A 16,661-nucleotide genomic window follows, 5' to 3' on the forward strand; every position below is an offset into this window, starting at 1 on the left:
AGTACCAGGACAATAAAAATGAAATCCTTTTCAATAATCCAAAGCTTTCTGATGGGGAAAAATTATCTCAGAATTAAGGAGTGTCATTAATGATGCAATTGGAAGTCTATCCACACCTTACAACAGATGGCAATACCCCCAAGAACCCACTTAATTTTGGAACTCGACTCAAATACATATAATACAGGGCTCTTCAACAGATGAGGAGTCTGGAATTCCCAAGAGTGTTCTTGTTTCCCAGGAAATCCATACTTTGTAACTCAAGAGCATTACTATGATTACTGTTGGCAATAATGAGCCTCATATATGTTCCCGTATATGATAGTAATTGGTTTTGTGCAAGCAGTAAACACCCACTGAAAGTATTAACAACTTTATCTGTAAATTACCTTAAACCCCAAATAAATGTTTTTGACCCCTGCCTGACAATCCACCTTTACCAGAAAGAAGCGAATGACAAATACCCAAAGCAATGGCTGGAATTTAGGCTGAAAAATCACTATCTGGCTCCTGGCTACCTCCCCAGTTTCTGCGACCTGCTTCTAACTCCTGGAATAGAGGCAGACAGTGATTGACACAAGTTATCTGAGAATGAGCAATCATTTGGGTGAGTTTAGAGAAAAAGAAAATATTTCCTGTAGTCAAAGAGGATACAAAATATAGGTGAAAATGAGACTAGTTAAGAGTAAAGTAAGACTTTCATTGATATCAAGGAATTTGTTTTGTTTTATTAGGTTTTTTTTTTTTTTTTTTTTTTTTTTGAGACTGAGACTTGCTCTGTTGTTCAGGCTGGAGCAATCTCGGCTCACTGCAAACTCCACCTCCCGGGTTCACGCCATTCTCCTGCCTCAGCCTCCCGAGTAGCTGGGACTACAGGTGCCCGCTGCGATGCCTTGCTAATTTTTTGTATTTTTAGTAGAGACAGGGCTTCATTGTGTTAGCCAGGATGGTCTCGATCTCCTGACCTCGTGATCTGCCCGCTTCGGCCTCCCAAAGAGCTAGGATTACAGGCATGAGCCACTGCGCCTGGCCTGTTTTATTAGTTTGTTCTAAGTATATTTTAGTCCAGTTTGGGGTTTAGATGCAAATTATTTAAATTTTTTTTTCAGAGATAGGGTCTCACGCTGTCACCCAGGCTAGGTTGCAGTGGCACAATCATGTATCACTGTAGTCTTGACCTCCTGGGCTCAAATGATCTTTCTGTCTCAGCCTCCTGCATAGTCAAAGCTATACGTGCAAGATTCCATGCCCGGCTAATTTTTTATTTTTAAAGTTTTTGTAAAGACAGGGTCTTGCTCTGTTGCCCAGGCTGGTCTTGAACTTCTGGCCTCAAGTGATACTCCTGCCTCAGCCTCCCAAAGTGTTGGGATTACAGGTGCAAGCCACCACACCTGGTCAGTATATCATATTTATTATAGCTCTGTACAGGACTGTTAGACTATACTATTCCTGTAGCTAGAATGAAAGTTATTCCCCCCCCCCCGCTTTTTTTAGGTTTCTCTCTTTACTCCTACTAATTAGTGCTTGTAAAATATTTCTTGAAATTAAATAGTCAATAAATGTTGAGGGTGGTATATTAAGGGCCTTTGGCCCTCTCCTGCCACTGGGTGACAGTATATATGCATTGCGGAGACTTTCACAGACAGGAAGTTTAAAAGGTGTGGGAGTTGGTTCATTCAGGCTTGGGAGAGCTGATTGTGCATTAGTCACTTCCCAGTGACATCACAATGGGAGCTTAAAATCAGTCATAGTGGAGGTCTTTACACCACAGAAATGGGCAAACACCACAAATCAGGGCTTTCTCTCTGAAAACCAGTTGTGAACTATTTACCAGCACAACAGTGATTGTAGTATATTTACGACAAGTCCATGTTAATCCCAGTTTTACTACTCCAAAGCAAAGCCTAAGTAGCTATTTATGACCAAAGCTATATTACAGACTAAAGAAAACATACAACAAATAAACTTGTTTCAAACATGCTATTATATAGAGTTTTGTCTTCAGAAGCTTATGAAAGAAAAAAGGAAGGTAACTAGAAATGACACGAGAAAAACAGCCTGACTTAATCCAAGTTTTCATGTATTTATTCTATTTGTGTTTATGGTTTAATGCAGAGCACAACAAAAATATCTAATTCTCCTAATATTTTTTGTCAACATTCTGGCTCTTTATGAGAGGAGAAACTAATTTATTACACTTATAACATTGTAAACATTAAAATCTGTCTTATTTTCATTGTATTTCCAGGTTAATTAATTGTTTCTGTATCTCTTTGGTGTCAGCCTTTTACTCCCTATCCCCACTACCGCTTCCCAGCTATCGGGTTCATAATGGCAGAAGTTGTGTCTCTCTGTTCTTCATCTTTGTGTCTCCAGCACCAGGTGCAGTCTAACGAAGTTCTTGGTGCATAGTGGGCACACGATTTGCTCAATGAAGGTTGAACCAAGGAACACCTGAAAACAAATAGCATGCTGCCCATTTTATATCTATTAAAGTGATATGATTAAATATTATGTCTAAAATTCCTGTAACACAAAGAATAAAGTGGAATACGAATATACTTCAAGTTGTGAAAGGTCAAGGGCAACCCCACATGCTAACTCTACCGTGGTAACATGGTTTCACTAACAGGAAGGCAACACCAACGCGTAGGATGTTGATAACTCTTGGAACCCATTCACTTACCTGAGGTTGGGAGGGGCTGGCAGTAAAGTGAAAGGCAACATTTGTCCTGAGAAACGTAAGTGGCAGAAGGGAAAGGGGAAAAGTGAGAGAAAAGTATAAGTTAGTGAGCAAAAATTATTTATTTAAAAGAAAGCCATCTTAAAGTAGACTCGAGGAGAGCTTCACCCTTGGTGAGGGGAGTTCTCGTCCCATGAAACTGACGAAGCAGACTGCATGGGGACTTGGTGGTTTCAACGCTCAAGAATGACCAGACTGGGGAAGGGGATTATTATTTTTATGTCTTTAAATATCCATGAAGCCATATCTATATAAGGTAGTTATTTACTTTTGTAGCCACTTTTGCCTTGGGACTCTCTTGTGCTTGATTTTACAGTCAAGCACAGGGTTTAGGTAACAGAAGTGGGCTGAAGGAGAGAGGAAACCCAGGTTCAAGGTCCTTTTGGATACTGTAGATACTATTTCAAAATAATTTTGATGGACCCATGGCAAAATGGATCACTTTTTACTAAACACGGTGAATAGATAACCACATGGGATGGTGGCTAGGGACAGAAACATGCCCTTACTATCCCCAAATAGCTCCCTGATTGCTGCCACACTGGCTGAAATTCCCCAAGATTTAGTTCCCTTTGGGTTAGGCATTGCCTTCTAAGACCCTCCTTTAAAATATAAATACCACCAAAAGAATATAATGAGGCTTTTTTCTCTTCAATTAGTAATTTACTGTGAATTACATTATTAGATACTTTCATTCTTCCATGTAAGACAGCAATGATCTAGGCACTGAAGAAAGGAGAGTGTGAAGAGATAGGAAGCATAAATTGGTAGCATAGAGGGCTGTCTGCCATGAGCATCTATGAAACAGTTCAAGTGTTTGTCACAAAGACAAATGTGGTCTTCTCTATAGTTTTATAAGGACTACTTTGGGCTTTTGCCTTTCTGGCTCTTGCCTCATCGTTAGCAATGAAGATCATGCACACAAGTCCACGGCAGTCTCAGACCCCCAGGCTGCTGAACCCCACACCTGGGGGTGCATGCTCCTGCCCCTCCAATGTGCCCTGCTTTTCTGGGCATCTGAACTTGAACTTCTGGGATTTCTCATTAGCTTAATCCCCTGGGGCTCTCTGAAGATTTTTTTCTCTCCACTCTTGATTTTCCTTTCATAAAAATTAAATACCTGTTTTAAAATTAATGATTTCTTTAGAAAGGGCATTTCAAAACATTTAAGCAAGAGGTGTATAATTAGAGGTGTTATTTAGAAGTCATAAAATTTGAGCACTATTTATAAAGGTAATGACCACAACTTAGGCTGTCATCAGGCCGGGCTCGGAATTTAGCTCACAACAATAGATGTAATTTTTATATATCTACTTGTAACAGAAATCATAATCAATGTTGAGGATTGTTTCTTCTGAAGCAGAACTGAAAACTTCTGTCCGTAAGTCACCTAAAGAAGCCAAAGTGAGTGTCAAACCCAGTTATGTTTCTGCTCCAGAGAATCTTTGGCCAGAGAGTCCTTGGCCAGAGTTGGGACCTGTGATACTGTGTGTGGGCTGGGTAGAGCCTTTCAGCAGTCTGGGAGTGTCTCCCGCTGTTACCAGGGCAACATGAGTCCTTCAACTCTCTTTGTTGCCAGATCAGAGAACAAAGAGGACACGATTTTCTTGGCTGGCGACATGACTTCTCCTGACTCTCTTATCTGCACCCTCATCTTTCAAGTCCACCGGTTTTTCGTGACAGCATGAAATTTGCAGAAGCAACCCGTATTTTTTGGCCATTTTAATTTTCCCCATCATTTGAGTTTCAGTCATAATATGAAATGGATGAAGATTCCATATTCACTTTCTGTTTTGTTTCTTGTTCTTTATGTTTTATTTGCTAGTACAATGCATGCAAGCTTGTAAAACATGTTACTGTGTTGAAGACTATCATTTATGTCCGTACTTTCTCATGAAGTCGGCAGTATATGCAAAATAAACATTGTATCTGTTGCAGGTGAAATATTCTGCTTCCTTCCACATGAACCCTAACAGAGGTGGGGAAGGTTTATTTTATTACAGGTCATTGACAACAGAACAAAGCTAACTGAAGCTCATAGATTGTTAGTTTTAGAGAAAGAAGTATAACAATTTCAACTGATTTGTTTTAAAGATGAAACACATTTTAACCTGTTTATGTTATGTTTATTTGTTAAACATAAGAGGCTAAAAAACAATTTTGTTTCCTTGTGTTGGCTATTTCAAGAAAGGGGAGAAGGGCAAAAACCCATGGACTTGAGAGACAGAGGTGCAGATAGGGGAGTCAGGAGAAGAGGCAGAGAGGGGCGCATGGGTGGGGTAGAGAGAGGGAGAAGAAATATAGGCAGGAGAGTAACCAAGTAGAAGAAAAATAAAAGAGATGGGACGAAAGACTATGTAGAAAGAGAGGCAGGACAAACTTTCAGTAGTTTTTGAGGTGAGTACCAGAGAGCACTGTGAGAGTCACAGCATCTTACACATCTTGATTAACAAGCCCCTAGCACAGAGCACAGTGGACGTTCAAAACCCCTCCTTTGTTTGTTGAAGGAAATGATATGCTATTATTCACCTGAACTATGAACTTCAGAATGTCATTCCCTGTTATCTCCTGCCATCTGCCATGAACTCCCTTCAGGACTGTAGCTTTCCCACCCACCTTCTTGTCATTGGGAACTGTCCGCCCTTCATTCCTCTGGTCTAAGTATAAACTCTGCACTCATGTACCAAATTCCCATTCTTTCTATCATACTCTGGGACTTTGCTTCCACAAATATCCAACTCTCCTATGAATTTAATCTGCCCTTCTACCTCTTTGTTTATAAATATATTCTAGTCTCAACCATTTTCAAAATAAATAACAAACACCCCACCCAAATGCCTCCCTTTTCCCTGGATCTCCATCCTTTAATGTCATCCTTCATTCCTCTGGTCTAATTATAAACTCCTCACCACTCATGTACCAAATTCCCATTCTTTCTATCATACTCTGGGACTTTGCTTCTACAAATATCCAACTCTCCTATGAATTTAATCTGCTCTTCTACCTCTTTGTTTGTAAATATATTCTAGTCTCAACCATTTTCAAAATAAATAACAAACACCCCACCCAAATGCCTCCCTTTTCCCTGGATCTCCATCCTTTAATGTCATGCTGTATCCTTCCTCTCTTCACAAACCAGCTACTTTTAGGAGTATTCCATGTTTATCTCTCTTTCATTCTTTCCTCCACCCACTGCTATCAGGATTCTCTCTCCACCACTCCCTTGAAATTGCCTTTGCTAAGGGAAACAGTCAGCTCCTGCCCTAGTCTATTCAGGCAGCTATAACAAAAATACCGTCAATTCAGTGACTTGTAAAGAACGGAAATCTATTATTTGTTACAGTTTTACAGGCTAGGATGTTCAACAGCAAGGTGTCTGATGAGAGCCTGCTTCCTCATAGATGGTGCCTTCTCACTGCATCCTCATGTGGTATAAAGGACAAAGGGCCTTTTGGGGGACTCTTTCATAAAGGTATTAATCCCATTCACAAGGGCTCCACTCTCACAACCTAATCACCTCGCACAGGCCCCTACTCCGAGTACCATCACTGTGGAGATTTCGATATGAATTTTGGGGAACGCAGACATTGAGACCATAGCACTATCTAAGTACTAAATCCAGTGACTTAACTCCCTGTGATTTCTCCCACACTTCTGGCTGTGTCTACTCAGCCCCTTATGACAGCTTTAGTTTCTCAGACCATCCCTTAAATGAGAATGTTACCCACAGCCTTGTTCTTGATCAACTCATTTTAAAATGTGTATCCAGCTGCTGTAAATGCCACAATAATGCCAGTGAATCTCAAGTCCCTATGTCCAGCCCAGGGCCATCTCCTGAGCTTCAGTCACAGAATAGTGATCCCCTGCTGGACTTCTGCACTTGACCATCCCTTGAATACCTCAAATTCAACATGATAAGACGGAATGTGCTGTCACTTCCCTGATCCTGACCTACTATGTCCCTTTGTCAGTAAACCTCACCAGACTTCTGACATCACCCTAGGAGTCATCTTGGACTACCCCCTTTCTATCACTTTCCACATTTGATTGATCACCAGGTCCTACTCATTCTATTAGTGTAAAAGTAACCTGCCTCCACCTGAAGCACCATGTTTGCCCAGGACAGCATCATTAAGAGAGAGAGAGAGAAAAAAAAAAAGGAATGTAAATCTTTATCGTAGTCTCCTCCAAAATACCAAAAGGTGATTATGTAGTATGACACATAGCAAAATCATCTAAAATTCTCTTATCCACCCATTTCTTCAAAAAATCTATTACTTTTCACAGCATGGTAGCTGAGCTATCTCACTCACACAGTCTCTCCTCTTAAGACAGACTCAAGATCCCTACTTAGAAGGCTAGGGGAGGGCTGAAGGCTGCAAATATTCATAGAGGACTATAAATTTGATTCTGCCACATATATTCGCTGAATTATGAATTATCTCCACGTGTACTATTTGACTTGTTTTCTCCCTTACAACCTTGTTGCTGCCATACACATTCAAGTTCTAATCATTTTTTATTCTTCCCCATTCAAATAACTTTTCATTTGCCTATTTGTCCCTCATCTTTCCTCTCTGTAATTCCTCTTCCACACTGCCACTCAAGTCATCTCTAGAAATCAGAGCTCTGAATGCTATCCTGTTGCTCACAATCCTTTAATGGCTCCCATAACCTGAAAGATGAAGTTCCACTCCATAGTCTAGCATCCAACATCTTAAAGATCAAAGTTGGGCACTGCCTGTTTCTCCAGCCCTATCTCCTGTAACCTTGTCTTGCCCAGGCATCATGTGGACCAGGCTTCTTGGTGTGTTCATCAAGACTGCACTAGTCTGCCTAACTGTAACTCAGAGCTCCCCTCTAAGTGTCATATTAGTATACATCCAACACTTTGCCAGATATCTGTACTTCAAACTCAACCTGTCCCAAAGTGAAGCTATCATCTATTCTCTTTCTTATCAAAATTCTCATTTTCTCTTAGTGGCCCCACCATCTACAAGCCACATTGACATTAATGACTCTTTCTTTTCTTTTTCCCTCATATCTAATCAAATTTCAGCAATTTTGCCTCCCCTGATATTTCAATTCACCTCCTCATTATTTATTTTGACCACTGCATCAGCCTTCTAACTTCTCTGCCTCCTGTTTTGTCCTCTTCAAATCCATTCTCCATACACAATATAGACAACTGTTTAATTTTTTTTTTTTTTTTTTTGGTGATACGGAGTCTTTCTCTATGGCCCACGCTGGGTGCAGTGGTGTAATATCTCGGCTCACTGCAACCTTCGCCTCCCCGGTTCAAATGATTCTTCTGCCTCAGCCCCCCAGGTGGCTGGGATTACAGGCGTGTGCCACCACGCCCGGCTATTTTTTGTTTTTTTTTAGTAGAGATGGAGTTTCACCATGTTGGCCAGGTTTGTCGTGAACTCCTGACCTCAGGTGATGTGCCCGCCTTGATCTCCCAAAGTGCTGGTATTACAGACGTGAGCCACTGCGCCTGGCCTGTTTAAATTTCCTAATGCCCCTTCCTAAGATCCTCCTACCCCATGATCACACGCTTGCCTGTTTCTGTGACCATCTGCTGTTGCCTGCCTGCAATTTCACACTCTAGCAACACTAAACGCCTAGGCACTGGGGTGTAGAAAAAGAGTAGTGGCGCAGTTGTGTGTGTGTGTGCAGAGGATAGGTAGATGGCAGGGAGTAATGCTTTAAAGCAGAGTTGTTTTAATTTTAAAGGAATTTTGTAGAGATGCGGTCTCGTTTTGTTGCTCAGCCTAGAGTGCAGTGGCACGATCGTGGCTAAAAGCAGCCTCAAACTCCTGGGCTCAATCAGTTTTCTTGCCTCAACTTCCTGAGTAACTGGATCTACAAGCACACACCATCATGTCTGGCAAATTTTTTTGGTTTTTGTTTTTTTAGAGACTATGTTGCCTAGGCTAGTCTTAACTCCTGGACTTAAGTCATCCTCCTGCCTCAGCCTCCTGAGTAGCTGGGATTACAGGCGGGAGCCACTATGCTCTGCTAGTAAAGTTGGATTTAAGTAAATGTTTCAAGGAATTGAGAAACATATTTAGAGAAACACAAACCATTGGGAGGAGAGTTTTAAATAGAAAGTAGAAATAGCTTGTCATAGTGAGAAGAGTGCAGGACCGGGAGTCAGAAGTACAATTTAGCCTTGATTTTGCCCTTTCCTAGCTGTGTGAATTTGAACAAGTCACTTAACTTCTCTGGGCAGCAGTTTGCTCATCTGTTAAAATGAGGCGGGTGGATTAGATTCCCAAAGGTCCTTCAGTTCTTAAAGCGTATGATTCTAGGGGGAAAAAATTCCCAAAATGTGTTCTATGTACATTATAGTCTGCCATGCAAAACCTTACAATAGAAACTTCGATCTTAGAGATTTCAAATTACTTCTTCAGTGTTTCTCTCAATTCCTGAGCCCATTTCTCATCACAATCCTCAACATTTCCCCACTACCATCATCCTTTGGATTTCCAGGTCACCAGCCAGGCTGGTGTGTAAATGTGTGATTTTGAAATGCTTTTAAAGTCTGGTTGCTGAGGCTAAGTCATATTATGAGGTAAAAACAGAAAACAACATGAGGGAATAGATTTGCAATTTCATCAGCATGCATATAATTCATTAACACTCGCTACAGTTGTGACCTTATGACTTTATTTTCACAGCATTCAGTTCTCAAAAGGTTCTAATTAAGCTTACAGAAGACCATTCCTACAATTCAAATATGCTACCACCAAGTGACACTGCCACTGCTACCAGGTGACACTTGATTGATTGATTAAAGACAGAGATCAGTTGATAAAAGCAAGGCTTCTCTGCAGTTCAAACTGCACTCTATGTAAGTACTGTAACATGTTATCACTCCCATCAAATGTGTATTCCCATATGGTTAAATATCACAAGTAGATTTTTAAATTATTAAATTAGGCCAAGCACGGTTACTCATGCCTGTAATACCAGCATTTTGGGAGGCTGAGGCGGGTGGATCGCTTGAGTCCCAGGGGTTCGAGACCAGCCTGGGCAACATGATCAAATCCCGTCTCTACTAAAAATACAAAAATTAGCCAGGAGTGTGGCACACACCTGTAATCCCAGCTACTTGGGAGGCTGAGGCACAAGAATCGCTTGAACCCAGGAGATGGAGGTTGCAGTGAGCTGAGATCGTGCCATTGCACTCCAGCCTGGTGGCAGAGAAAGACTCGGATTCAAAATATATATATTAAATTAAACTGAAGCACCATATTTAGAAATTGCTTTAGGGTAGTGGTTCTCAACTCTGACTGCACATTAGAAACACCTGGGGAACTTCAAACAATTTACCAGTGCCCAAACCTCTCCCCTAGGGCCTCTGATTTAATTGCTCTGGGTGGATGTTATTCACCAGAGAATCTTTTTCTCCTTGTTTTTGTGGAGGATGAGTGTTCTTTGCTCTTAAAATTATCATGTCACCTTTTCCAACACCAGAATTAATGGAGGGACTTGAGAAAAAATACTGTGACTACTTCTCCATCCTTCTGACCATTCATTCATTTATCTGTCCATGTTTCTGTATGGGTATAACACTATGTCAAAGAGTGTAGAGAAGACCAAGATAAATATTTGAGTCCCATTAGCAACTCTACTGGCTACAGATGTCTTTATAAACTGCCTTAAATTTAAGGAGAACTTTACTGTAGAGCCAAACTTTCTGATCAGAAAAATAAGCTGGAAAACAGTGACATGTACGATTTTGAAATATTCTGATTTTTTAAAAAATTAACTTTTTAATTGAAATATAACAAACATGTATTATAGAAAAGTGTGCAGTTATAAGTATATATTTGAATAAATTATCATCAAACATAGCCATGCACTTCTATCCTCCCCAAAGGCACCACTATTCTGACTTCTAACATCACAGAATAGTTTTGCCTGCCTGTAAATTTTATATAAATGGAATAAAATAGCATACATTCCTTTTGTCTGGCCTCTGTTTTTTTTTTTTTTTTTTTTTTGAGACGGAGTCTCACTCTGTCAGCCAGGCTGGAGTGCATGGCATGATCTTGGCTCACTGCAACCTCCCCCTCCTGGGATCAAGCATTCTCCTGCCTCAGCCTCCGGATTAGCTGGGACTACAGGCGCCTGCCACCCGGCCCAGCTAATTTTTTTTTTTGTATTTTTAGTACAGACGGGGTTTCACCATGTTGGTCGGGCTGGTCTCGCTCTCCTGACCTCAGGTGATCCACCTGCCTTAGCCTCCCAAGGTGCTGGGATTACAGGCGTGAGCCACCGTGCCTGGCCTGTCTTCTATTTCTCAACATTGTGAGATGCATCCATGTTGTTGGGTATAGCAATAGTTTGTTCATTTTTATTTTTGGGTAGTATCCCACTGAATGAATACCACAATTAGATATCTAGGAGTTGGGTATAGATCAAAGGAGTGGAATGTAGGCCTTTCAAATTATAGCAATTTGGTAGTTGTAATGGAATCCCATTATGGTTTTAATTTACATTTCTTATAGCTAATGAGGTTGTGTTTTTTTTTTTTTTGTTTTTTGTTTTTTACTATTTGGGTAGCTTCTTTAGTGAAGTGTGCAAGTCTCATGCTTATTTTTTCAATGAGCTTGCCTGTTTATTTTAGTTTTTTAAAAAACAGGAGGAAAACAATACTAGTCACACCAAGAAAGGACAAAGCGGCATTCCTACCTATGTTACTAACCTGGAAGGAGAAAGCAGGAGTAATAATAATGACAAGGAAAGTAGCTTAATGTCTTCCCTAGAACTAAAACAAAACTTCCTTCAGGAGTGTGGCACCGGTTGGGAATACAAAAGTATTTAGTCACCAGTCATTCTTGCCTGGGCTTCAGGTTGGACAGGACCCTCACACTGATCCCTGAAAACAGATTCACCTATGATGTCAACCACTCTCACCTTCTGCACTCCCACTCTTTTGTATAGATGAAGGCCCTGCTGCTCAGTTATGGGAAGGAGAGTTCAGCAGGTGCTAAAATCATACGCTAAGTGGGTAATTTCCTTCGAGAGTCCCAGTCTGTAAGGATGGAAGATAAATTGAGCATCCACAAGCACAGGAAGCACAGACACGTAAACAGAGAAAGTCCCGCTTACCGGAGCTGGAAGTGCTTGAGCTTGGTAACTAGCAGTTTGTACTGGGCACCCAGGGGTGCCATGGATGCTACATCTACAAATATCAATTGCTCCAAGGGGCCTGTCTCGTTGGTTGCTTCTGAGGGGCATAAGGTGCGGCTCACTTCTTGGTAGTTGTAGCTCCTCTGGTATCTGAAGCAGCCAATATAGGGGAAAAAAATAAACAAGAACAAGAAAGAGACTCAATGAATGAGTGGGGAAAGGAGCCTATCTCATTTTGCTTCTCTCCAAATTTGTTTTCAAGTCCTTATGTTTTGAATTTTAGACTGGAACTATCAACAGTAATTTTAGAACTAGTGTTGTTGGCATTGGGTTGTATGATATAATAGCAGGGATGTGAGGACTGTTCTGTGCTGACTAGTTCACTTAAGTGGCATCTACATTATGCTAAGCCATTCTCCTAATTCAGTGAGGAATAAATATCCAATTTGAGGAGGAAACTGTCCTGATAGAACAACCAGCTGATTCCCATTTTCTACTCTTCAAACTATTGCTAAAATAGAGAGCAAGGAAAGCCCTGGAGTCCAAGTCAAAGCTATCAGAGTCAGTATTTCAGTCCTCGAGTTCTTCAACCTTTAAAAATAATGTTATGCATGCATTTTGCATGCCTTCCAAGTTTTTTTATTAGTGCAGTAGTATCTTATACACTTCTCCCCTGCAAAAATAGAAACTCGAGGAAGGCAGGCACGTTGTTGTTTTTTCACTGCTGCATCTCCAGCACCCACCACTTAATAGTGTTCAATAAATATTATTGAATGAAGAATGCAGACACACGATGGGCATTTTGAAGAACAGGGGAAGAGTTACTCATTTATGTTAACTGCTGGACATAGCCCATTGGAGGGCTATTGGTTGACCCAGTACCCAAAAGCTATAGAGTATCATAGTATGTTTTTAAAATGGTAAAAGCTCTTCTAGGTGTTGCCAGTCTAGGTAGAGTGCTCATCTAAAAATTGAACAGAGCGAACAGGTCAGAGAGTGCACCATGATCATTATTTGCACTTTGTATGCAGAATGTCTCGACATTCCAAATGTCTGATTTTTCCTTTCATTAGGGAAAAGATCAATTAAGTTCTAGGACATTGAAGAAAACCAAATGTAGTGAAGTTGCCTGGAAGAAAACCCACTTACAGTCCTTGGAAGAGCAGAGGAACCTGCCAGGACAGCACCTCTTTCTGCTGACGAACCACCACAAGGACCGGGTAGTTGAGATTCTCAGAGGAACTGTTCACATACACTCTCACGGCGGTCACCTGCATGGCAGGGGAGAAAGAGGTAATGCAAAACGTGCACACGCATGCACACACACACACGCGCGCGCACACACACACCATAGTTGCCCTGTGAGGTTCAGAAACACTTTAATTTCTGATATTTGCTTCTCATGATAGGTAATCCAAATGCCCCAGTTGTTTCTCTTCATTCATATTGTAACCAGAGTGGGTCTCAACCTTGATTGCACATTGAAATTGCATGGGGAGAATTTTTTTAAATGATGCCTAAATCCAACCTGCTAAAATTTTGATTCCATTAATTTTAGATGAGACCAAATTATAAAGCCTTCAAACAGCAGGCTGAGGAGTTTGAACGGAGCAGGCGACACAAGATTTTGAGAATGAACCCAGAACAGAAAAAGAAAGATACTGATGTGTTTTTCTTCTTACTTGAATATAAATACTAAAGATACAAATATCTAAAAATAAAACAACACACACAAAGCCACCCCCCTTCAAAAACAAATCCTATGAGACCTTCAATTGCTGAAAAACTTTAATTTTGGGTTGGTAAATCCTTCTTTGTTTCAAATCAAAATGTTATGACCACACTTTATTAAAGCCTAACAGATGGCCTGATGCTCCCACCAACAATAAATCATGACGCTTCCCCAGCAACAGATATCACAGGACTGAGTATTCTTCTCTTTCCCTTGCTCTAAGGTATAAATCAATCCTTGACACAAAATGCTTTTTTATATCAGTAACTCCATAGGTCTTTCTGAATACATGCATATCAATCCAAGAATTTAACCCTATTATGGTTATTTTAAAGACAGGAAAGTGAACATGACTTTGGATCTAGATGGTGTTAGTGTTTTCTTTCTTTCTTTTGTTTTTTTCTTTCTTGAGACAGAGTCTCCCTCTGTCGCCTAGGTTGGAGTGCAATGGCATGATCTCGGCTCACTGCAACCTCCCGGGTTCAAGGAATCCTCGTGCCTCAGCTTCCCAAGTAGCTGGGATTACAGGTGTGCACCACCATGCCTGGCTAATTTTTGTATTTTTAGTAGATACGGGGTTTCACCATGTTGGCCAGGCTGGTCTCGAACTCCTGACCTCAAGTGGTCTGCCCACCTCAGCCTCCCAAAGTGCTGGGATTACAGGTGTGAGCCACCACACCTGGCCTTCTTTCAATTTTTGTAATACCATAGGCAACATGGAAGAGAACAAAATAGAAGAGAGATAGGGTGAAAACAACAACAACAAGATTTAATCTTCCACACGAGATTTTGTTTTTCTGATGCCTTAGTATTCTCTTGAAAACTTCTTTATTAGAAGAAAGAAAATGAAACAAGAAAATCCTGCAATTAAGCCCTAATGATCTATCGCACATTCAAAATGGAAATTAGGAGGAAACAGAATAGCATAGATGTCATATACTGCCATTTGGTTCTCATATCATTCTCCTTAAGCCACTGCATTGCTTATTAAATGTTAAAATAGCCCAAGAGTAACTTACTAATTTGATAGGAAGTGCTTGCTCTGAAGGGAGAGTTTTCTTGTGCCTGCACTCTACATGTTTCCATGGAAATTATGCTGCAGCTGAAAATTGCCACCATATCTCTAGCGAGACCTCTTTCTTAAGCTCTGAATCTTCCACAGGCACCTCACACTCAAAGCATCTGAAATTGAATGATCACTCCCTTCACTCTTAACTTTAATTTCTTCTGAATTCCCTTGATTGTTGAATGGCTCCACCATGCAGCCATTCATCTAAGCCTGAAACTGGAGATTCATCCTTGATTCCCGCTTCTTTGTTTCCTTTGCTTCTATGTCCTTAATACTGTTCACACCCAGATCCTCCCCTCCACCCCCAGTGACACTCTCATAGCTCAGTCCTGCATCACAGTGACCCTCCTTGGCAGGCCCCTGTCTAATCTTCCTACTCCAGGGCTGCACTTGCTAGAAGGGCAGTTTCATTTGTCATTCCTCATTCCCCTGTTGAAAAGGCCTTCCGTGGCTCTGAAGAATTTTTGGATTTACCCCAACGTAACAAGAATACTATAATGAGTGCTCATGTACTTATTATCCAGTTTTAATAATTACTAACAAATGTATTTTATTTCATTTATACCTCCTATTTCCCATACACCCCCACCACTGGATTATTTGAAAGTACACACCATGCCAGCCGCGATGGCTCATGTCTGTAATCCCAGCACTTTGGCAGGCTGAGGCGGGTGGATCACCTGAGGTTGGGAGTTTGAGACCAGCCTGACCAACATGGAGAAACCCAGTCTCTACTAAAAATACAAAATTAGCAGGACGTGGTGGCCCATGCCTGTAATCCCAGCTACTCGGGAGGCTGAGGCAGGAGAATTGCTTGAACCCAGGAGGCAGAGGTTGCAGTGAGCCAAGATTGTGCCATTGCATTCCAGCCTGGGCAACAAAGAGTGAAACTCCCTCTCAAAAAAAAAAAAAAAAAAAAGAGGTGCACACCAAAGACCGTATCATTTATCCGCACCACAGTTCAGTCTATATCTCTAAGACACGAAGCCTTCTCTTTTGAACTTAAATACAACACCATTATCCCACTTGATAAAATTAATAATCCTAACAATTACTAACATCCACGGTGTTTGAATTTTTTCAATTGTTTCAAAATTTTTTTCCAGTTAAAAAGAATTGGGCACAAACAAGACCCATACACTGCAGTTGGTTCATATGTCTTTTGAGTCTCTTTTAATGTAAAGGGTACCCCTCTCTCCTTTTTTGGGACACTTATTTGTTAAAGAAAGCAGCTCACAAAACAGCATTACAAATCTGTAGAAGAACCCACATTCCGGATTTTGTGGATTGCACCCCGCAGTGTCATTGAACAGGTTTTATTGATCTCCTGTATTGCCTGCAAACTGGTAGGTAGATCTAGAGGCATCATTAGATTCAAGTTGTCAAATTTCTCAATCTTTTTCCCAAATTTTTAGTCACAGTCAAGGAAGTTTTCACCATTCCCGGTTACAGAAGAATTTGCTCATACTTTCTTTTAGTATTTTATGGTTTCATCCTAAAAAATTATTTAAACCTCTAATCCCTTTGCAATCAATACTTGCATGTGGTATAAGGAGTGATTGCAATTTTATCTTTGTTTCATACGGTTCTCCAGTTATTCCAACATCGCTTACTTAAAAGTTCACCCTTTCTCCACGGATATGAATCCCTCAAGCCTCTTCTTGATGTCTTCCGTGCCTTCGTCTCTAGTTTCTTTGTCTACCAACACCTCCACTGTCTTGTCATGTCCAATTACTGTTTCTCAAAAAGGTTATGTCCCCAGTGTTGACTGGCCTTGGATATCTTCCTCATTCTTAAAGTCTTCCTTTAGGAAGTCTTCCCTAACATTTTCCTACCCTACCAAATAAGTGGTGTCCTTTCCTTTTGTGGGTGTGCTGTGTGGCCTTTGATTACCTCTATATGGTATCTCTACTACACATAGCATCCTTAAAATGTAGTCAACTGTATTATTTTTTCTTGGCCATTTCTTTTAT

General features: G+C 40.8%; 1 protein-coding gene and 1 long non-coding RNA gene across 7 annotated transcripts in view; one reads left to right on the plus strand and one right to left on the minus strand.

Moving 5' to 3' along the window:
* The window catches only part of LOC105470385 (SID1 transmembrane family member 1), an 87,823-nt gene that overhangs the window by 47,334 nt on the left and 23,828 nt on the right, over positions 1 to 16,661 (minus strand). For 5 of the 6 annotated variants that reach the window (XM_011722307.3, XM_071092405.1, XM_011722305.3 and 2 more), the window contains exons 2-4: positions 13,037 to 13,158; positions 11,867 to 12,037; positions 2,687 to 2,732 (exon numbers count right to left, since the gene is read on the minus strand). In XM_011722307.3, coding sequence (XP_011720609.1) covers positions 2,687 to 2,732; positions 11,867 to 12,037; positions 13,037 to 13,158 — 339 coding nt within the window. Of the gene's footprint in view, positions 1 to 2,686; positions 2,733 to 11,866; positions 12,038 to 13,036; positions 13,159 to 16,661 lie in introns of those variants that run through there. The other variant, XM_071092406.1, reaches the window with a different exon arrangement.
* Positions 8,784 to 16,661, plus strand: part of LOC105470384 (uncharacterized) — a 28,613-nt gene continuing 20,735 nt past the window's right edge. Inside the window, exons 1-2 of the long non-coding RNA XR_980486.2 lie at positions 8,784 to 9,599; positions 12,961 to 13,180. This is a non-coding gene — a long non-coding RNA (uncharacterized lncRNA). The remainder of the gene's footprint in view (positions 9,600 to 12,960; positions 13,181 to 16,661) is intronic.

This window comes from Macaca nemestrina, chromosome 2 (genome assembly GCF_043159975.1).
Source record: "Macaca nemestrina isolate mMacNem1 chromosome 2, mMacNem.hap1, whole genome shotgun sequence".
Classification (NCBI taxonomy): domain Eukaryota; kingdom Metazoa; phylum Chordata; class Mammalia; order Primates; family Cercopithecidae; genus Macaca; species Macaca nemestrina.